We start from the raw sequence: 24,630 nt of genomic DNA, 5'->3' as shown, positions 1-24,630 counted from the left end.
ATTCATTATTTTTTATCAGAAAGCAATAAAGATACACTTTTTTCCTTCGTTTCATAATTTGGTGAAAATGCGATACGGAATTATCATTGGTAAATTTATAGAAGGCATAGCCACCTAGGATGATGATTCTCAATGATGCAACAGTTTCCCATGCTTTCATGCTTTCTTATTCCTCCTCCCCTACCAAACTCTCTTCCATAACTTCTTGTTGTAAAATACAATGCAACTCCATAAGAATAGTCAGATCTTGACTGTGTTCTTTCACAAGCTCTTTAATATCCTTGCTATCCACCTTAAGACCCGTGGTAATTGCAAAACACACCCCATTGTGCGTTAGTCGTTATGCGAAATGTCGCTCGTTAAGGGAGCATTTTTTTCACAATCTATTTTACTCGTTTTGCGAATTTCTCGTCCTAAGAGGTTCCGCGGTAAACACGATGATGATTTTTTATTGAATTCAAAACAGTTAAAATGAAGTTTATTACAGTATAAATCAAAAAGAAGGAAACATAAAAAAAAATCATTCAAAATGTAAATATTTCATTTGTACTATTCACAGAAATATTACGTTTATATAATATTATTATATTTTCCGCGTAGTATTTCATGGCAGGTTTATATTTTTGGCAGGTTTATATTATATGTAATAAAACAAACAACGGCGTTAATCAAAAATACATATATTATTCCGGTGATGTGAGTGATATAACGTGTAGTTTATTATACAACCATTATTTATGAGAACGTTTCATGTTACAAAAAACTAAACATTTTCTTGGTCATATTTAAACAATGTTTACTGCGCGTTTAGTTAATTTAGCTTACTACGCACTACGCAATGCTTTCGCAAAACAACTTGAAATCGTATATTATAATAACACTAACCCTTTCAACCCTATTAATTTTCTAGTAAAATTTTATTAATTTATTCATTTATCTTTCATACACATAATTCAAAATTACAATAATATCGCTTCACTGAATTTTCTCATGCCGAGGGCACATTTTGCAGTACTTATTTAAAAAAAAAAATTGTCCGCCTCCGTAGTGTAATGGTCAGCACGCTCGGCTACCGTTCTGGAGGACCCGGGTTCGATTCCCAGGGGGGGTAGGAATAAATACGAGTGATTTTTTCACTGTAATATTTATTCAATATTACCCTAGACTGGTACTTAAAGCGGAGGGCTGATCACCTTTCCTTCATGTGTAAACGATCAAGATAACACTGCGTTTATATGACGCAGTGCCCTATGCACCACAGGGGTGCGGATAAGGGTTTTATTATTTATTATTATTTTAAAAAATATGTGAAGGTGTTTTATTTATGAAATGGAATCAGATACGACATGGCCCATAGATTCTAATAGAATGATTAAGGAAACACTTGTTTTTATACCACTTGAGTTTATTAATAACTACTAGATTCAGAAGCTAGACTTCCATCGTTAGATCTGAATAATAACTATGGGTGAATAATGACGATGGAAGTTTAGCTTCCGAAACTAGTAGTCATTATACTCAAGTGGTATAAAAACAAGTGTTTCCTTAATTATTTTTACATGTCTTACCACAAAGTAAATGTCGAAACAATAAATGAAAGATTCTGATAGATTTATATTTTTATTTATTTCTTATCAGAGAGAACATAGACGATAGGTTTTTGTCATTGTCTTATTGTTTATTATTAATTTTTTATTTTTTATGAATTTGTATTGTTTAAAAATATTTTAGATTTTGACCAGTTTTAACAATTTCTACGTTATTGTTGTTATATGTGTAAGAAAAAGCTCCTGTACCCGCTTCATCCTTCACCGTCTTAAGGCACAATATTAATTTTTATGTGTTTTTTAACAATAAAATACAACCTAGTAGGCTCAAAAAATCTGTGTGTTCATTTAACAATTGATGCATAAATTAAATGGAGCTCTACAAATTAAACGCCGTATCAATAAATAAATTAAATAAAAAAAATATAAAATTAAGACATAGCTTAATTTTATATTTTTTTTCATTTCAAACACATACGGAGTTTGAAATTGATTACGTGTCACAAAAAAGTTTAAGATATAATGGTATCTACCAAGAAAAATTAAAATTAGTCTGCCTCCGTGGTGTAATGGTTAGCGTTTTTAGCTACCGTACTGGAGGTCCCGGTTTTGATTTCTAGGGCGGGGAAAATAATTATAAGTGATTTTACACTCTATATTTTTTAAATATTACCCTGGACTGTCCCTGACGCGCAGGAGTTATCGCCATGCCATCATGTAAGTAACGATCAAGATAACACTGCGGCAATACAATGTAGTGCCCTATGCACCATTGTATATGAAAAAGGGTAAAAAGTTAAAAACTTAAATATAAATAAATAAAAACAATATACATATTCATTCACAGGGCTTTTAAGGGTTAGTAATGAAAAAGTTATGAGTACAAACAACGTTATGCCGCACACGTAGTTTCAGTAAACATATGAGAATACATACGTATAATGTTTGTATATATCAAGTACTAAGTGCCACTCGTAATAGCGTGCAGTGTTTTGTTTGCATCAACATACAATTTTCATATCTTCGGAATTAATTTATATTTCTCGTGACTCGTATACAAGGGTCGACAAGTTTGCAGTTATTCAAGAAAGAACGTCGGAATTACGTTTAATTTATCATTTTCTATGAATTTATTATAAACCTACAAATGACAAGCAAAAGAAATCTTTAGAATAAATAAGCTGAAGAAAGGTACATTCCATCGCATGTATTTGTTATGCCTTATACCATTTCTCCTACTCCTTTCTTAATTTATTTTAAAATAAGTTATTTCAATTATTTTAATCGCCTTTTCTTATAAATATAACATGCTTAAAACTGCCCTGCTTGATACCTCGTTGTTCCTACAAATGAATAAACTATGACTTTAATATTACACTGTATAAAGTGATACATAAACTTAAACCAGCATATCGCTCACTCCTTTCAAAAACATCATGTATCTCGTCAATTTTCAGTTGTGCATGTTTTCGGAATGCTCACTATATCCCAGAAAAAGAGGCATATTTTTAACTTAATATTTACCCGCTACAGGGTAGAAAGTGTTGTTTTTGCATATGGAAGAAAATGTTTTGTTTTATAATTTTTTTAACTATACTAAATATTTTTCAAATGGAGAAAAAACCTTCAGATTTTCAACTAAAAAGATCTGTTCAATAAATGGCTTGATATTTATTTTTAATACGGCTTATTATATTTTCAAACTTTAAAAACGATCTCCTGAAAATCAAGTTTTTTGATATATGACGTTGTTGAAAGGAGTGAGCGATATAACAATAGCTCGTAAGCTGTATAAATACCCAGACTTCCATTTTCTTCGTCATTCGTTTTAAGATATTAATACAAAATAATTAACAATCAATCTTAATACTAAACCATATTTATGCTTCAATGGAAAAAAAAACCACTTCTTCGGCGATATCTACGGTTGAAATATATCAGCCCAGGGCATCATGAATATTACTGGAATATACAGAGCTAAATTATGCAGAATTTCAAAATGATCAGTCGAAAATATGATCAAGATCTGAGCTCAAATGTAGAATTAACCATGTTCAATATATATATATATATATATATATATATATATATATATATATATATATATATATATATATATATATATATATATATATATATATATATATATATATATATATATATATATATATATATATATATATATATATATATATATATATATATATATATATATATATATATATATATATATATATATATATATATATATATATATGTGTGTGTGTATATATGTGGAACGAATGGATAGTGATTATGGCATTTTCAAACGAATGTCATAACTAGGCGTAAAAAAATCTCACAAAATAGATTTTTATGTGTAAAATACAACTTAGTAGACTCAAAAATCAGTGTTTGATTCAACATTTAATGAATAAAAATAATTTAAAATGGAAATGTAACGTTTTGGTGAGGACCTTCACAATTGGAAACAGAATGTGCAAAAGAAGGTTAGATAGTTTTGACGCAGTTCGTTGGGCAGTTTAAAAGCACCCAACACAGCTGACTCGGTGATGCGTCGGCGTCGGCGTCTGCGTCCAGATCCCTGTCACCTGTCACCTGTCACCTGCGCGTCGGTTAGGTTGGGTGCGTCAGGTGTCTGGCAAGCTGCCCGCGCCTCCCCGGAGCGTGACGTCACGCGGGTCACAGCTTCGTCAGAGGTGACACGCTGTGAGAGAGTGCTGTCCCGAATTAGAAGCGGAAACATAACGAGACCCTTCATCGCCGTACTACCGTTACTTTGGCGAGTCCGAGAGTATAGCCGCTTGTGCAATACACGGAATTTTACTGTCCGGCAATCCAGTTTTTTTTCAAATAAACGTGACTACGACAGCTTAGCGTGATCGAGTTCACGCGCACCGTGATCACGCACCGATCGAGCATACCCATACGAAGAAAAACGGACAAAAGAACAAGCTAATCCAAGCCAATCATCCGTTTTATCATAGTTTGGCACTTCAGCGTGATAAAACGATGATTGGCTTGGATTGGCTTGTGCTTATGTCCATCTATCTTCGGATCGGTGCGTAAACACGTTGCGCGTAAATTCGATCACGCCAAACTGTCGTAGTCGCTTTTATTTTTCAAAACCGGACTGCCGGACGGTAAAATTCCGCGTAGTGCACAAGCATTCTCTCCTTATCATTTATCGTTGATTTTGTGTAATACCACTTTAAATTTTGTTGTGACAGGGATTTGTTATTACAAAATGTGAACGACGAATTATAATGAGAATGATTTGCTTTCATATCACCAAGTTAACAATGCTTTTAATATACAAAATATAAAGAAGAAGATAATTCTGATTTCAGTCCGGATTGGCACGAAAGTTTTCATTTCGCCATGTAGTGTGCTAACCATTGCACTACAAAAACAGACCAGATTCTAAATACTGAAACTAATTAACAAATTGAATCGGCTGTTTTACGAGCCGAGTTGATGTTTAGACAAGCAGGCAAAGTTCCAAAATAAATGGCGAATTGAACACATGAGCACACTGAAGGATTGATGTGTTTCAAACACAGCATTAGCGGCGTTCAGCTTATTACTAGAACGGTCACCGGTGCAAAAAGGGTCAATTGACCTCTAACAAAAAAGGGTCGGGCCAACTCAACTGATGAATGAACTATGAGAGAGCAGGCACATCATCAATGTTCCGCAAACTTTTTCTGTTGAAGGTACACCTGCCAAATGAAGAAATTTCAAAGGTACACCAAAGGAAAAAAAGCTTATTTAATACGGTTTATTATCAAAATAAATATAATACGCAAACATATTTAACATATCGCTCACTCCTTTCAAGAACGTCATAAATCAAAAATCGTCAATTCTCAGTTGTGCATGTTTTCAGAATGCCCAGAAAATGTACTGTATCCCAGCAAAAGCGGCATATTTTTAATTCAACATTTACCCGCTACAGGGCAGAAAGTGTTGTTTTTGCATTTTGAAGAAAAGGCGATGTTTAATTATTTTTTTTAATATAATAAATATTTTTCAAATGGAGAAAAAACCTTCAGGTTTTATCTAAAAAAGATCTGTTGCACAGTAAAAAGTTCAGTAAGTGGCTTGATATTTATTTTTAAAACATTGTATTATATTTTAAACTTTAAAAACGTTCTCCTGAAAAATCAAGTTTTTTTTAATATATGTCGTTGTTGAAAGGAGTTAGTGTTATGACGTTCAATGCGAAATATGAGATTGCTTAAATGAGCACAGACGATAAAAATTTACAGTAATTGTGTTATCTTCATAAAACTAGACTTTTTTCCGCGGCATACCAACTAATCACAACGGTACACCAGTGTGCCGCGGCACACACTTTGCGGAACAATAATCTACATCATACGGACCAATTTTCATTCACACAATTTTACTTTTGAAAAGTTTTAGAAATATCATACAAAAAAGGTTCGAAGAGAGTGTGTTCCAACATTGGATACATGCGAAAAGATTTTGGTAGGTTATGAATAGTATTCAACCTTTTATATTTTGTTTATTAAAAGTGCGAATCGAAATGCGATCCCTGAGACGAATGTGTGGCAAAACGATGTTTGATAGATGTTCGAATGATGAAACAAGGAAAGAATGTAAGGCTGAGATAAGCATTATCGATAAAATTAAGAAAGGTGTGTTGAGATGGTTTGGACATGTGGAGCGTATGAGTGAAGAAAGAACGGTTAAACAAATTTATGGGGCGAATGTAGTTGGAAAAAGAAGCAGAGGACGACCGAGGAAAACTTGGCACAATCAGGTTTGTCAAATACTTGAAAGCGGCCGGGTCAGGAGTCGTAATAATCGTCGGGTATGTATGAGGAGATGCATGAATGTAGAAGAGGCAAAGAATGTTTGCAAAGACAGAGTGGTGTGGCGTTCGATTCTCTCTGCCTACCCCTGCGGGGAAGCAGCGTGATGGTTAGTTAGTCACTTATTATTAAAAGTATTGTAAACTATGTGGTATGGTAATATAACACTCTCATTTTCATTCATCGTTCACTTTGTCGTTCAATATTTAAAGTGGTATTACACAAAGTGAACGATGAATGATAAAGAGGGTGTTTTTGTAACCTTTCAATTTATATATTCAATATTAAAATCAAACTACCAAATTACATTTTATTATTAAAAATCCATAAAAATAAAATTTGCCAAACAATTGTCGCCTTGTTATGGGATTTTAAAACTACTATCATAACATTTTAGTTCAATATTTTGGATGTTTAAAATTACTACTTCAAAAAATAATAATCATAACACTGTGTCAGTGCGATGCAGTGCCCTATGCACCTTTCGATGTCGAAAAGAGTAAGATGAAGAATGAAATAGAAATTGACTTGTATTGTTGCTATTTGTCATTTGACTTGTATTGTTGTTAATTTATAATGATCATGCTTGAACTTACTGTATTAAAGATATATCATATGTTTATATATATATATACATATATATGTATATATATATATATATATATATATATATATATATATATATATATATATATATATATATATATATATATATATATATATATATATATATATATATATATATATATATATATATATATATATATATATACATATATATATATACATTTAAATGCACCTTCTATTTTAACCTCCGAAAAACGCCTTAAACATCAGTATCTTACCTTAGAACCCTAACTGTCCATCTCCTCCTCCCCTGACCCCTCCTCTCTTCCTTAAACTTTCTACCTGATTCCCTTTTCCCATCCCTTCTTACTCTATCGTCATTTTGTTTTTCTATTCATGTTACCCTGTTTAAATTCTTAATTTGTAATTATGCTCTCTTATATTTCTTTGTTCTTCTTTTTTCTTATCCTTCTCTTAACCTGTTCAAGCATTATCTCACCACTAATTTCTAACAGACATCAAAAGGTACAAGCCTAGATCGTTCACACTAGTCTGTTTTTTTTGGTTGGTTGGAAGATATTGCTTTATAGCAATAAGCCCGCCAATGTACACACATATTGTACAAAAAGTTTAAATAAATAAATAAATAAAAATAAAATAAATATTACGACGGTAACCAGTGCAAAAAGGTTTATTCCACCCCTAGCAAAAAATGTGTCGGGCCAACGCACCTAATGATTGAACTTCATATAAGAAAACAGGCAAGTCATCTTCATTATTCGCACCAATTTACGCTCACCTAATTTCTGTTTTCGCAAGGTGGATATATTTCAGAAATATCTAAAAAATGCTACATACCAACATATATACATATAAGTTTATCCGCCTACATAGTCTAGTGGTTATGCGTTCGACTACAGTGATGCAGGTCCCGGGTTAAAATGAATATAAGTGTTTTTTCACTCTTATATCGATTTAATGTTACCCTGATATACATATACACATAAATATATTATAAATTGTAAAAAAAAACTTTTTAGCGTCATTAAAAGAAAAAGTTTCAAGGGGTGTATTCTAAAATACGTAATATTTTACTTTCGAAATTTCCGCAACAAATGAAAAATTACAAGGTAAATAAATTCTTCAAGCATCAGTAATATTTTATTCGGGAGTGTTACAGCAATAATAATAAATTTCATAACAAATACTGCATTACTATCATAAATAACAAGGAATTATAATTCCTGAAAAATACGACACAAAACCTAAGTAATAATTCAATTTTTAACCCTAATGTAAATATTAGAGCAAAAAGTAATGTAGCAAAAAAAAACTTTTAAAGAATAATAAATAACACAATGCTTCTACTTTGCGGTCGAAAAAACTTATTGTAACATATTACCGCATGAAAGAACTTTATTTGTTTTTATTAAAAGCTACCATAAAATCTGAAATTTTTCCGTTTATTTAATATGTAGTCTCATTTTTCAGAGGGATAGAATTCGTTCAGGCGAAAAGATTTCATCCTTTGTTTCGTATTAAATCTAATAAAGCTATTGAACACATGTTCAATCAATGTCTAACGATAGTATGAGCGTGAATTTTCCTAAAATAAGGCTTGTGAAGTAGGTACACGGCAAATACATATCGCTCAGTCCTTTCAACAACGTAATTTATCAAAAAAACTTGATTTTTCAGGAGATCGTTTTTTAAGTTTAAGAATATAATAAAATGTATTAAAAATAAATATCAAGCCTGAACATTTTACTGTACAACAGATCTTTTTAGGTAAAACCTGAAGGTTTTTTCTCCATTCGAAAATTTTAGTATATTTAAAAAAAATAATTTTCAAATTTCCTTTTCTTCAAAATGTAAAAATAACATTTTCTGCCCTGTAGCGGGTAAATATTAAGTAAAAAATATGCCGCTTTTGCTGGGATATAGTACATTTTATGGGCATTCCGAAAACATGCTCATCCAAAAATTGACGATTTTTGATATATGACGTTGTTGAAAGGAGTGAGCGATATATTTGGCCACTTGTTTTTTGTTTTTGGGGTTTTTTCGGTTTTGTTTGTTATTCTGTGTGGTATATTACTTTATTTCAGAGGATTCGAAGTTCATTATTAGTATCATCTTTTTTTTCTTCTTACTATGCTACTCCACGCTGAGTGTTGGTAATTTTTGCTTGGTCACTGTAAACAGTGATTTAGTACAACAATTTCAAGTTATTAAGCTGGATATACGCCTACTTCTTATGCTGCGTTTCCTTTCGATTTTGGTTTGTAATATGATACATATGTATTACTTCGTTTCTCTGTTCCCTCGTAATGGCCAAAACACTCTACGTTTCTTTACTTCATATTGTCGATAACTTATCACAATATTTTGAGTATAGAGTATATAAACAAAGATTTACACATAGGTATGTGTAAATCTTTGTTTCACAAATCTAGGTTTGTCCACTTAGGAGTTATTTATCTTATCTCAACATAAATTCAGAAGAATATTGAGGACACAGGCCTTACGATTTGTCCTAGGCTGGTTTATGTGATTATTTTAAACACGTGTAACATTCACCATTCTGCCCATGAAAATTTTAAAATAATGAATTTAGGCGTCTCTTAGTATTTAAAAGAATTCGGGAAAAATCTCTCATATATTTCATGAAGTGATGATATGCTTTAAGAAATTTTGAGTAGTGTGGTTATCAATAATGGGTATAAAATGGTGAATGTTACATTTGTATAAAGTGATTTCGCAGACCAGCCTATGTAAGGCCGTAAGCCCTGTAAATATCCAGACTTCCATATTCTTCTTTATCCATGTTAAAATGTAAAAAGCTCTAACTTCTCCCTCTTTTCCCATGCGTCTTAAAACATCGTCGTTTCGAATTTTTTTACCCCACAATATTTTGAGCTTTCTTCTTTAACACAACATTTCGAAAGCTCCAATGTCATCCTAGGCTGAGCAAATCACAATGAAGCTATTATTGCGTAATTGTGTATTTGGAGTTTGGAATTTATGCGCCAAACTCCTCTACTTACTCTTACTTATCGGAAATGTTTACACAATATTGTAAAAGCTTTTTTTTGGTTTTATCCATTTAAATCGTTTGTGTTATTTGAACAGCGATCGAGCAATGTCGTAAACAAATAAGAAAGATTAGTCTGCTAATAAAGTAGCAAAGAATAAATTGAAACAGTTATTTATTTACAATAATAAAATTCAGTCCCCAAAAAAGAGCTTTAATTATAATAAAAAAAAAACAGTATTGATTTTATGTTACATGTAGCCATTACAATATAGTAAATCCTCGATATAACGGCGATATCAAAACCTATCAGCGAAAGCTAAAATGCCAGTATACAACAGAGTCCTGGTTCCAATCCTAATGTGTGGAAGCAAAGCATGGAGTTGTCAAAATAAGGATGAAAGTAGACTGAATGCAGTCGAAATGCGATCCCTCAGACAAATGTGCGGCAAAACGATGTATGATAGATATTTGAATGGTGACATAAGGAAAGGATGCACGGCTGATTTAAGAAACATGCCTTTAAATGGTTAAGACATGGTGGAGCGAATGGATAAAGAAAGAACGGTACAACATATTTTTGAAGCGAATGTAGTTGAAAAAAGTAACAGAGGAATACCGAGGAAAGCTTGCCACGATCAGGTATGTCAAATACTTGAAAGTGGCCGAGTCAGGAGTCGCAATAGTCGCAATAATCGGTATGTATAAGGAGATGCATGAATGCGGAAGAGGCGAAGAATGTTTAAAAAGACTTTCAAAAAAGAAGAGTTGTGTGGCTTTCTTTTATCTCTGCCTACCCTTTTGGGGAAGCGGCAAGATGGTTAATTAGTTAGTTAGGCAAAACAATATTTACTTTATGAGTTTTCCGAAAGGGACTACCTAGTTTCTACAACGCAACAAAATTTCCATACAAGTTGAGAACTGTGGTGAACTGCGGAGAAGCATAGTTCTATGTATGAATTATGGCCAACTTAATGTTTAGTCTAAAACATTAAACAAAGCACTTTACCTGATAATTTATTATTCCCTTATGAACTTATAGGTAATTCGAAACTATGGAAATTCAATAGTTCGCCCTAAACTAACTCTTCGCATCTTTCTGGTGAATCATTAAGTCATTAATGTTTTTTATTGTTATAATTAAAAAGTAACTTTGTTTTAAAATCACTAGAAATATTTTATTATAACTTAATTATAATGCCAACCGGTTTCGAAGCTAACAGCTTTTTTATCTGACTGATTAATAAGTATTAATCAGTCTTGATATATAAGCGGTTAGGTTCAAAACCGGTAAACATTAATAAAATATTAATAGTGATTTTAAAACAAAGTTGCATTTTAATTATAAAATGGAAAATCACAATGTCAGTGCTCTAAATATAAATACTATATTCTTTTGCATTTGGGGATTTAAACGTTGTATTTGCAAATATAAGTTAGAACCATTAAAATTAGATTTCACCAACGAAACTACTCGTATCAAAAAGCCATCGTTGTTAAATTTCAAGTTTTTTTCGCTGATGTTATATCAATTCATTTTAAAATGCACAACCAAGTCCCCTTAATTCAAAACGTGATTGAAATGTATGATTTTGCATGGGTTTCGTGGCTAGTTCAACGTTCAAAATCGGATTACAATACCGATTTTAATTCTTATAGAAAAACAGCTCCGTATTTTGTCAAAATTTTCAAGCAATCGGCGAATGTTAAGAAAATTAAGATGCCGAACAAGTGAAAATTTAGAAAAATACTAATATGGATATAATTATTATTAAAAGTAAATTCAAACACACGAAATGTTTAACTAAGAGGTTAAATACTATTGATAACCTATCAAAAGCTTTTCACTGGTATCCGATGAATGCCAATGGGGCGAAATCGTCAAACAAATATAATTGAATAATGTTTGTGCGCTTCAAAAGCAATTAAGGACCTACTTCGATCAATCATGTTGCGGTATTTAACGAACAAATATTGACACAAGTATATCACTGAATTTATGCAGAGCTTTAGTCAAAAAACGTTTTCTGTTAACATGCAATCTATTTACTTATTTTTCGCATCTATTTTTCATCTAAACATAGATGAAGAAAAATATGGAAGTCTGGGCATTTACAGGGCTTACAAAATAATATATTGGTTGGTTTAAGTGATCAGCTTACACACGTGTAACATTTACCAATTCTACCCATGATTGACAACCACACTACTCAAATTCTTGGAACTATATTTTTACATGGTATTGTTCAAATTCGAAACATAGTCTTTGAATGCAATAGATTTCACTAGAGACCCATATGGTGGTATGAAGCAAGGTTTTTTTTTCTAAGTAGAAACCCTTTCATCTTATCTTTTTTTTATCTACTTCATATTTAAAAAAAATGTAAAAAATAACCTTTAATTGGAGACAATCCAGATTTGTCAACAAGTATTTTGACACACTAAAATTGTTACAAATGAATTAAGTAGTCAAATTATAATGTAAAATAAATTGAAAAATATATTTTCAAGCGTTTCTCAAGTACGTGAATATAATCCAGGATCGGACCTCACATACACATGGGAAGAATCTCTGCTAAATAAAAGCTTTCCTTATTCTAACATAGATGGCTGTTGTGAACTCGCACATACTATGTTAAGAGTTTTCTGTAATATTTATTATTTCCTCAATATATTCTAAATTCCATTATATTCGTCCACATCTTCTCTTGTACCCTTGAATACAAACTAAAACTTGAAAGTTTAAAAGAGTCTTTTGAAATTTTAAGAACTCATTTTCATTTTCAGTTTCTAAGAGAAAAGTTTCGTATTGTTTTCATTGAAACAGGCAAAAGATTATTAAAATTATGAAATTTCGATATTACTTTTGAAACCTAAAATATTAAACATCGTTACTGTTAGAGCACATTTTTAAAAATTCTAAAAACTAGTCACATAGTCAATCGTTATGACTGTGCATATGTACATATTAAACATATTAATATAATAAACACACATTTATCTAAGATTTCTTGAATAGTTGTATAAATTTTTAGTGGTTAGTGTCGCGGACTCTTAAGTCAGTTTCTCGGTTTGAACCCACTCTACCACAAGTTGATACCTTTTTCTAATAATGAGTAGCTTAGGCTCACAGAAATAGTATGAAATTTGAATATTTGTGTTAATAATGAAAACAAAAATATATATCTTTTAAAAAAAAAAGTTTTCAGATACTTTGTGACACATTTTATAAACTTTATAAAATAAAACAACTTTGTTTTTAACCACTTTTTTAGTGATAAATATTTTCTACAACCTATTTCGACAAGAACCTTGTCATCGTCAGGGGTAAACATGTACAGTACATAGTACATGTATGTATTAATTTTTAAACGAAACGCAGCATTTTTGAGTCTACTTACTTGTATTTTATTGACAAAAACACATAAAACACATTCGTTTGAAAATGCCATAACTAGGAGAAACAATTGTCACAATATTAATTTTTCCTTTATTTTTGTTAATAAAATACAACTTAGTAGACTCAAAAAATCTGTGTTTGATTAAAAAATTAATAAATAAAGTGGAGTTCTACAAATTAAATGTCAAATTAATAAATAACTGTACGGTATATGTTTAACCCTTAAGATGACAAGGTTCTTGTATTTATGTGTATATGCTGTCTAGTCAATAATTTAAGCTCCCTGTGGTCTTAAAAATGTCTCAAGTGTTAGTATAAAGTTTATGGTTGTACATTAGTATTCCAGTAGGAATGTGTCTTTAATTATGAGACGAATACATTAAAAGTTTTGCGCTAACATTTTGGCACTTTCTTGTTATGACAAGGACGAAGGGAGTGATAAACGGACTAAATAACTTTTCAGGATAACAGAATTAGGGGTGATATTTAAAAAAACGCCCTAAATACACGACATCATTAGCGTACATAAAAAGGGACACGCCATTTCACTCGGAAAAATGAGATAAAAAGAATGGAAAACATCCCATTATGTCTCAATTCTGAAGCTTTATAATAATATTAAAAAAGGCTCAGTTTCAAAGTCGGGCAAAAAATGATATTTCGAAATGAATGGATTCGATGTTTCTATTTAATGATCTAATCATTCATATACATCGACCCGACTATGTTATGATTCAGTCTGATTAAATGGAAAAGAAAGAAAATAAAATTTACACATTTATAAAATGTTGAACTGATTGCGAGGTAATGAAAATATGAAATAAAATATAAAACAAAAATGCGATCAAAAACATGGAAAATGCTAAAGTGATGGTGGTTGTCAAGAAACACGCTGTTCACTACGAACATTTTTTTTGTATTGCGTGTGTTACTATTGCGATCAACAGATGGCACTGCCATTGAGGTAATTTTTTTTTCTCCTTTTACATACCCGCCGTTTATCATGACAAGTTTTCCTTGGTCTTCCTCGGCTCATTTTTTCCTACAAGCTACTACATCCGCTTCATAAATTTATTTTACCTTTGATTTTTTTAATACAAGCAAAAATTAACTTCCAAAGTTTGAGCATTGTAGTTCATGGGTAAAACAGTGAATGTTACAGGTGAATAATATACACTGTATATCGTTCAATTTTGAGTACTATGCCAAAAAAGTGATGGTTTAAACAAGCATATGACAGGTCGTAAGCCTAGTAAAAACCTTGTATTCCTAGCAATAAATTAAGTGAAATGATGTTGTTAAACCCATTTTTAAGTACTGCTGAATTTAAAAAAATTAAAGACTAGGTCGTTAAATTATACTCCAGTTTTTTTACAACAATTTAATTTAATCATGTTTCGATTTCAGTTTAAAATAATTTGTTTTATTTTTGAAAGTGAACATTACAAATTAAACGAATTTAAGTGGTACACTTCTTAGCGGGCAACATTCGCGATTGCCAAGAGATTTTTTTAGAAAACCAACGTGGGAGTTTACACATCTTTGCTGCATCGAAAAATAATTATTATGCGAAAGTTACGTAAAACGTATTTAAAATAAGAAAAACAGATTTTAACAGCATGCTGGCGGTCCACGGAGCGAAAGAGAAGCCGTTATGCATCCGCAGGTGCAAAAGGGACGCATAATCCCTCATCTCCGGCGTGACGACATGAAGTGCATATAGCGAGTAAATTGGAGGCTCGAGGTAAAAGGATAAACCCATTTGCTGGGGATGATGTGGATTTGAGGGGGTTGATTCGGCCTTTGTAGTTGAGTGGTGGGTGTATTGTAGTTGCATTGTTCCCGGTCTGGTCGGCCATGGCCTACGTGGATGGATGCTGGGATCGATATAAACGGGACGTACCATCTTCCCGCGCTATTGGAATCGCCCCGCAAAATGCAACAATATATTCAATTCACTATGCACGCAAGTGATTCAGAACGTCAATTCTATATATTACTGTAACTCTGAGAAGTTGATACGATTTAATATGTAAAAATTAACGTTTTAACTTTACTTTAGTAGTCTTAAACCTAGAATACTAAACTATTCTAAAAATTACGACGGCAAAAACGATTCCCGGAATAAAATGTTGGTGTCTTTCCTGCGCCCCCTTGCTTCATAGTACCTTCCTAATGTACATTTTTAATTTTTTTATTTTGACATGATCTCTTAAACCCGTAAAACGTTACTATTGCTTCTAAAATAATTTTAAAAATGATTTTCTTATTTATTCCCGTTTTATTTCTATATCGTATTTTTTACGAATGCTTAGTAACAACGTCACTCATAATAATAAAATAAAACCCTTATCCGCACCCAATGGTGCACAGGGCACTGCTTCATATAAAAGCAGTGTGATATTGATCGTTTACACATGAAGGAAAGGTAATCAGCCTTCCGCTTCAGGTAAGAGTCCAGGGTTATATTGAATAAATATTACAGTGAATAAATCACTTTTATTTATTTGACCCCCCCTGGGAATCGCACCCGGGACCTCCAGAACGGTAGCCGAGCGTGCTGACCATTACACTACGAAGGCGGAACTCATAGGATAGTTTAGTAATCTAGGGTTATTGAATGTTATTTTTTATTATTTAAGGAAAAACCCGCTCAGTCTCTTTTTGAGAGGCTTGTTTGCAGGTAGGACTGTTGGAAAGGGAAGGTAGATGTGAAAAATACATTTTAAATACCCAGACAAATTGAAAATAAATATTTCTTTAATAAAATAATTTATTACCTTGATTAATAATATGTTAACAAGTAAAAAAAATCCAATTTTAAACCCACGCTCAAGTTTGGATAAAAAAAAGTTACAATTAGCTTTTTTTGTATTATATGTTAAAAGCATATTTGACTTTGCATAATTAACTCTCATTATCATTCATCGTTCACTTTGCGTAATTATCTATACTTTAGAAGTTTTTACCAAAGTTAATATTTTTTGTAATGTGTTGACAAAAAAACGAATAAAACAAGTTCTCTATTTTAAATCGACGCATAAGTTTAAACCTCATAAATGTGTATTTTATCCTGTTTCAAAACACGTAAAATCGTCTACAAATCCTTATATTTAATCACCACGACTCCCGTCAACGAGTGGCTAAATATTTGTATAGACACGGGAGCCGTGTTCGACTCACAGAACGTGTTACCAAATATCCAATAATTGTTGGGTAATATATCCAAAATAAAACAAAGTTTAGACTCACCTCCGTCCGCATAGGTCTCTGAGCCGTAGCCGTCCTGCAGCCCGTTGGCCCAGGTGCCCTCGTACTTGGCGTTGCTGGTGGCGCTCTGGCGGACGCCGTAGCGCCCCTTGAAGCCCTGCGTCCACTCTCCCCTGTACAGCCAACGCCCCCGCGCCTCCACGCCCAGCCCGTGGCGCTTGCCATTCTGCCACTGACCCTCGAAGGAGCTCCCGCTAAACAAAAATAAACAATTATTATAAATAATAAACATAGGCTATATCGTAGTCATACAGGAGAAAGTGACCAAGTGCATTTTTTACAAAAGCGTGATCATTGACTATTTGATATCTTACTAGCTTAATATTGCCTTGAAAACATCCTAAAGGATTTTAAACTTGGAAGTATAATATATTGACTCGCTGAAAATGACTAACTGCATTGATGTTTATTTTCCTGCCAAGCAAAAGTGACTTAAATGGCCCTCCTGAACATTTTACCTTTTGTTAGTTGGTCACTTTCTCCTGTACGACTGCGATATATATACACATTATATATTATATTACATATTTACATTGTCAAAGGATTAATGATTTAAGTAGGAGATCTTAAAAATGGAGTAGAGTGAAATCTCTTTTAACGGGTATAATTCGTTCCAGCATCTTACTCGTTATGCGAAACATTTTTTCCCATAGAAATCAATGTAAAATACGATAATGCGTTCCATGCCGAAAGAATATACAATTTTTATTTTTTTATTTTTTATTAACGTTTATTCAAATAAAATTACTTATAAATTGTTAAGAAGTGTAACAACTTACAATAAATACAATAAAGTTTAAAAAAAAAACTGAAATTAAAATATGAATTTGTGAAAAATAATTTATTATATTTAACTAGAAGACATAAATATTCTCAATATTATTAATATTTAAAGCATTTACTTATGCATATAGTATATAACCATCTATTTACATCTAGTATATAACCACTCATCGAGATTTTTATGTCCACCGGTTTTGAGACGTACCGTTCTCTTCGTCGGGTGAAGGGTGATATTGTTTGCATGCTGTGATAGTGATTGTCCTGACGAAGAGACGGGTGCGTCTCGAAACCGGTAGACATAAAAAACTCGGTGAGTGGTTATATGCAAATGTTATTAACATTTTTGTAAAAAAAAATAAGCAAAGAAAACATAAAAGTTATATCGAGATGGTTTGGACATGTGGAACGAATGAGTGAAAAAATAAAGGGTACAAAAAGTATATATATAAAAATATATTTCTTCACTCATTCGTTCCAATGCCCCGACCATCTCAATACACCTTTTATGAATAATGCTTATGTCAATTTTGCATACTTTCCTTATTTTACCATTCGAACATCTATCATACGTTTTTTTGGCACATATTCATCTGAGAGATTGCATTTCAACTGCATTCAGTCTACTTTCATCATTTTTTTGCCAACTCCATGCTTCACATCCGTCCATTAGACTCGTCAAAGACCATGTTTTACAATGCCAGGTTAGTTTTAATGGGTTTAATTTTTTGAGACTGATCCTTTCCACATATATGTGAATACAGTATCAAACAGATTAATTGAAACAAAACTTTTTTGTTGTATTTTCGTAAAAAGTTTTGTAAAATTTTTAATTTATTAGTTAAATCACAAATTAATATTTAATATGAGCTCATTAGGCATCAATGATTTTACTCTTCTTGGCATCTGTTATATAAGGTTTTGGCACGTGGATGCCATTTTTTCGTCTCGAAACCATATCTGAATCATGGACAAAATGAGCTTTTCCACCGTAGTGTAATCAATTTTGGAGAGCCGACTCTTACAGATTGCCGATAGATTGTCAATTAGGTTTATGTTTGGAAAAATTCTTGACCAGTCCAACACAGTTCATTGTTTTTGTGCGAAAATTTTCATATTTTTTTTGGATTTGTGGCAGGGGGTTAAATCCTGCTGAAATGTTCCATTAACATTTGACCTTCGTTTTTGTACATCTGGTAATATCTTTTCCAGTAGAATTGAATCGTTATTCTTCATCTTCGCTTCTCGCTATTCATCATTTCAGTCACTAAAAGAAGTAGCCCTGGTCCATAATACGATTAACACCCCCAAAACATTTTTTAGACGGTGTTGAAAATACGAAGAAAAGTTTTGTTTCAATTAATCTGTTTGATACTGTATGTTAAAGCTTCTCATATGTAACTCATTACACTAAGTGATCCATTGAGACATATTTATTATGATAGAACGGAAAATATTTTCGGATACATAATAATGTAATTATATAGAAATATACCTCTTTTTGTAATCTGAGTAACATTCAAGTACAGAAAGTGCTTTCTTCAAAAAGTGAGTGTTGAATATACGAAAAAAAGTTTTGTTCAAGTTAATCTGTTCGATACTGTATGTTGTAATAGTAACAATTTCACCCCAAATATTGGGTAACCCCGTTCAACGCATTAAGGTTCGAATTCCGGATATTATAAGAAATTCCATTTGGGCCACAATTCCCTGACCCGATGACATATAATACGTTTTCGAAGGACGATGGGATCAAGTGATAAATAAATTATATTTCCGTGCAATATGTCGTTAATCTAAATGGCATGTCGTTAGATATCCTGTAAATTGTATGGATGATATTACATCGATATACGGATATGCGTACATACGAATATGTCGGCAATATCTATAGACACATTTGCAAAATGCAAAATATAAATTGTATTTATAGAAAAACTCACAAGCTTTAAAAATGGTTAAAAATCATAAAGAAAATCGTTCTAAAAAAATCAATTCCACACGGGAAATAAAATTTATTTCGAATCGTGTTTTCATTCATTCCACATTATTATCAAATACTGTATGAAATGAAACGGAATTCATTGAAACACATGTAACAATTGATTTGAAGAAAAAGTGGTTACGAAGAGAAATTCTAATTAAAAATGGATAGATACGAGTATTATCAAAAAACTAATATTCGAATATATATTTTTTGCTTTTGTCCGCCTCAATAGCGTAGTGGTTAGCGCGATTGGCTACCATACGAGAATGTATGGGTTCGATTCCTAGGGGGGGGGGTAAAAATAAATATAAATAAGTGATTTCACACTCTAATATTTATTTAATATCACCTAAAGCGGGGGGATGATCACCTTTCTTTCATGTGCTAACGATCAAGATAACACTGCGTTTATATGAAGCAGTGCCCTATATACCATTGGGTGTGGATAAAGGTTTGATAATGTTATCTACAGAATTATATTGTTCTTAGAGATGGCCCTTATGTATTTATTATTTACTATACACAATCAATAATATACTATAAATCATGTACATTCAGTATATATTATATTCAGTATATATGTAGTATATATTATATTATGTAGTATATTCAGTTATCATGTGTATAGTAAATAATAAATGCATATGTTTCATCCCTAAAAACAATACAATACTTTAGATACCATTATCAAACTACTATCCACACCCGATTTGTACAATAATTAACAGGGAAGAAATAGGTCAAGTATTTAAGTATTTTCGTTAAAAGCGTGAAGGTTTGGTAGCCCAACGAAGGGATGGCCCAGCGTCCCCTTGGCGCCGGAACGGAGACGCCGCTCCGCCTGACCCGGATGTGAACCGGGAACCTGCGTAGCCCCCGGACAAGACGATATATTTACTTCCGGAGAAGAAAATATACGTTCTTCCGTTTCAATGAATCAAACTGTAATATAATTATTAAAGTTTTTTTATGTATTAAGAAGATCCCAACTGATCATTTATTAAAAAAGGATGAAAGAAGACTGAATGGCTAAGCGCGATCTCGCCGACGAATGTGCTCAAAAACATTTGTGATGTAAAAATGGTAATAAAAATAATGCAAGGCTGAGATGAGCATTATCGAAAATTGACGATTTTTTATTGATGACGTTGTTGAAGGGAGTGAGCGATATGTGTGTAACTCTCTCCATATTATTTGGCCTAGAAGCGTCAGATAAGCTCTATTCAAATAAAACGAAGCACGGATTGTGTACCCTTGAATAAAGTTATTGAAAACTGATATCTAATATCTAGTCACGTGTGAAGGATTGCTACTGAAAGCTTTTCATGTTTATACGTCTTTTGTCATTTGTTGGAAGAAATGTACTAGGGGATATCAGGAGGACGCGAATCACTGAAGCGGAATGTGAAATAAACATTTTTGTGATATTCTCTTTTGGAAATTCTCAGATTTTATTCAGTAAATTTTCATTTTCGTATATATATATATATATATATATATATATATATATATATATATATATATATATATATATATATATATTAATATACATATTTTTTTCTTCTTGAAACCTTCATCCGCACCTGATGGTGCATATGGTACTGCATAATATAAACGCAGTGTTATTTTGACCGTTGTTAACACAAGGAAAGTTGATAAGCCCTCCGCTTCAGGTACTAGGGTAATATTGAATAAGTGAAAAAATTAAATCTTTATGACCCCTTCTCTCTTGACAATTGAACCCGGGACCTCCATTACGGTAGCCAAGTGTGCTGACCATTACACTACAGAAGCGGATATATACATTTTAATTATTTAATTTGTAACTTTTAATTTTTTTATAGATTATGAATAGTTATATTATATGCCATATTTTTCTTTGTTTTATATTTTCATTGCATATGAAATTAAATATATTATAAATATGTAATTTCTAATTTAACCTAACCATTGCTTAAAGGGAGCAGCGTGCTTCTTGACACTAAGCATTTCCAATCTTATTGATTGCATTGCTTTATAGATTTTTAATATTTTCATTGCATATGAAATTCAAAATATGTGTAAGAAACGTGTGATTTTTTTATTTCTTTCATTTCTATATAACTGAGCCAAAGCAACGCGTGACTTGGTACAACTAGTAAAAAATAGAAACAAATTTATTTCTCACAACAAAAACGGTTTCCATGTATATCCGTAAAATTCTGTATTATTACATACACAGACAAAAATATATATTTCTTACATTCTTCTCATTTGAGAAAATTCATTCAACACTCATTCATCACATTATATAGAAATATGTACATTACAAAAGGTGAATTTCTTATTGAATGTCGCTGGCAGTAAAGACATTTGAAAATATATAATTCATATAAGTAGTAGGTTTTATCTTAAACCCTAAACATGTGTGAAACATGTTGGACATAACAGAACAGAGATTTGTTTGGGAAAAACGTACGTATGTAGGTAGACTTTATTATGCTCGACTCAAAGTTCATGGATAGACACGTCCGCAATATTTGTAAGCGTCGAAGGACGTGTCGTTATGGTTTAGAACACACGGACGAATTTTTTCCCCGAAAAATCCAACTTATAAATTTTATGATATATGTAAGCATTTCTGTATTGATATCTCAACAAAAACGAAGAAGAATATGAGAGGTATTTACAGAGCTCACAGTCATTGGCTGGTTCAAGTAATCAATTTATAGAGGGTGATGACTTTTTTAAAATTTTTAATAAAAATCCCAAAAGTTCAAATGAATCGTGACAAATTTTGACATTATTTTTTTAAAGATAACATCTTTCTGTTGACGACATTCAACAGTCCGGCTTCTCTCGAGGAGTTTTACTTAGTTTTCTCCCAACAATAAGCAAATGCTGAGAAGTACCTGATTGGCCCCCACTAGTTTATCCTCCCTGTTCCCAGCACAGATTAAAACAAATCATGTCTTTTTTTATATCAAGAAGTCAAAAACCCTCTAATTGATCTATAAACCTTGTACACAATAAGCTAGGTAAATAACAAATATACTCCCATAAAAAAATAGTACATAGTGATTTTGGATGAGAGGGAAAATCATTTATATGAATCGAATTCGGATCCTCAAGCACAGTAGCAATAAATTCAATAAATGTAAATAAAATACAATAAATAATATTTTTTTAAAGTCAGTGATTCGGTTATTTAAGGATTGGATTTTTTAAAACTTTTTATTTATGTAAACACAACTAGTTTTAAGAACTGCAGATGTGCCATCAACAGACGAAAATATTATACAAACTATATTTTTTATATATATTTTGTATATTAAAAGCATCGTTCGCTTTGAGGCATGGCAATATAACAATGTCCTTATGATCCATCGTTTTATCTGTGTAATACTACTTCATAACTACCGGCTTCAGAAATGCCCAGACTTCCATATTCTTCTTCATCTTTGATGAGATGTCAAAAAATAATTTGAAAATAAACTCCTGTAATTGGAGATAATCCAGATTTGGACACACTAAAAATGTTGTAAAGGTATTTATTACACAAAATGAACGATGAATGATAAGGAGAGTATTATATTACTAAACCATAATATTAACAATGTTTTTAATATACAAAAGAAATTCCTATTAATTTAAGTAATACAATACAATACTATAACATAAAAAGCTTCGCTTACAATCGATCGACTTATTTATTCAAAGGCAGTGCTTTTTACAGTAAAGTACTCTAAATATTTATTACTATTGATTTAAAATCGAGGGCAATTAATAATGTTCATATTGTTACGGTATTTTCCGTTGAAGCTTTCGACAAAGTATCGACGTTCGCGCCCGCGTGTCGCTATGCGTCGTGTCGTATTGAATGCCGTCCGTCTATTTTAGCGCTTAGCACACATTTCGGGCGCCAAAAGCATTCCACTTTCTCATTATGTAAAATGCACCGACTGGCAAGGCCTGAGACCTTGGTGCTAGGTGTTCGGGAGATCTCTCGCAGCCGAAGTCACCTCGGGTAATCTTTGGATTTCGACCGTTTTTAAGGTGGATTTATTTGTGGAGATCCCCACCAAAAAGTAACATTTCCAATATTGCAAAAAAAATCCTTGAAATGCAAATCTGTTCTGATTACAGTAATCTATCGAATTCTTAATTAAAGTTGCGACAGGACGTGACCAATCCTGTGTTAAACCAATATGAAATCATTAAATCGCACCAAAACGTAACAATTTTACAAGCTAGAATTATTGATTAGGTACTTTAAATAATTTATAACAGAAATGGAAAGTTTTGGTGAGGACCTCCACATTTTGTATTCGGTATTCTAAAACTTTGAGGCGATTAAAACCGTTTTGACTGTAGATTTATCCGGTATTCTACGTAGTATATTTGAAAATTTGACATCATCGGAATGAAAAGCTAAAAGCTTTTGAAAAACATGTGAATGAATGAGCTTTTGCAAATAACCCCTGTAAAAATATTGTTTAGCATGTGAGTTTGAGCTAATTTAATTCAAATATGCAGTTTTATGGGTTCGATAGTTTTCAAAGTATCTTCCATGATTAAATCTATTGTTAAAAAAATTATAACAAAAATTAATATACTCCCAAAATTTGAGTATTGTGGTAGTCAATCATGGGTAGAATGGTGAATGTCACAAGTGTATAAAGTGATAATTTAAACATGCCTACGATAGGTCATAAGCCCTGTTAATATCCAGAACTTCATATTATTCTTCATTTATGTTGAAATATCTAAATTTACAAGTATGTAAAATCTATGAAACAGTATTGTAATCGAAATATTTGAAATGAAAAGTGATAGATTAAGAATTTAATATTTTGAGCAAATGAACATTTATTTAACATTTTAATTAATGTAGCTTTAAGGCATTAATTTTGTAATCAATCATTTTAAAGACTTGTTTGTTCATTACGCTATTTCACAAGAATTTGATTGAACAAGATACAAATTACAATAAATACTTATTTATCCATTTGAAAAGTAACCCGATATGAGAGATAAAAGCGCGCTTTAATGATCGGAGTATTCGCTTAGGATCTAATTGGAGCAGACGTTGTATTCCCAGAACTCGAACTCCATCTCGGCTTTTAAGAGCGAAATATGAAACTTAACGAATATTGGTAAGCCTGTTAGTGAAATCATTATAATGGGGCTGTATGAATTTTCTGAGAAAAAATAACGTAAACGTA

The 24,630-nt window shown here is 31.9% G+C and overlaps 1 protein-coding gene across 1 annotated transcript in view; it reads right to left on the bottom strand.

Moving 5' to 3' along the window:
- LOC148301471 (uncharacterized) overlaps positions 1-24,630 on the bottom strand; it is a 117,592-nt gene that overhangs the window by 41,148 nt on the left and 51,814 nt on the right. Inside the window, exon 2 of the mRNA XM_088273184.1 lies at positions 16,642-16,853. Within this exon, the coding sequence (XP_088129310.1) occupies positions 16,642-16,853 (212 nt within the window). The remainder of the gene's footprint in view (positions 1-16,641; positions 16,854-24,630) is intronic.

Source organism: Brachycentrus maculatus, unplaced genomic scaffold (assembly GCF_059751285.1).
Source record: "Brachycentrus maculatus isolate JH-2025_06_01 unplaced genomic scaffold, ASM5975128v1 h1tg000559l, whole genome shotgun sequence".
NCBI classification, from domain to species: domain Eukaryota; kingdom Metazoa; phylum Arthropoda; class Insecta; order Trichoptera; family Brachycentridae; genus Brachycentrus; species Brachycentrus maculatus.
Note: the sequence above shows the minus strand (reverse complement) of the source record. Positions and strands in the feature narration are given on the sequence as shown.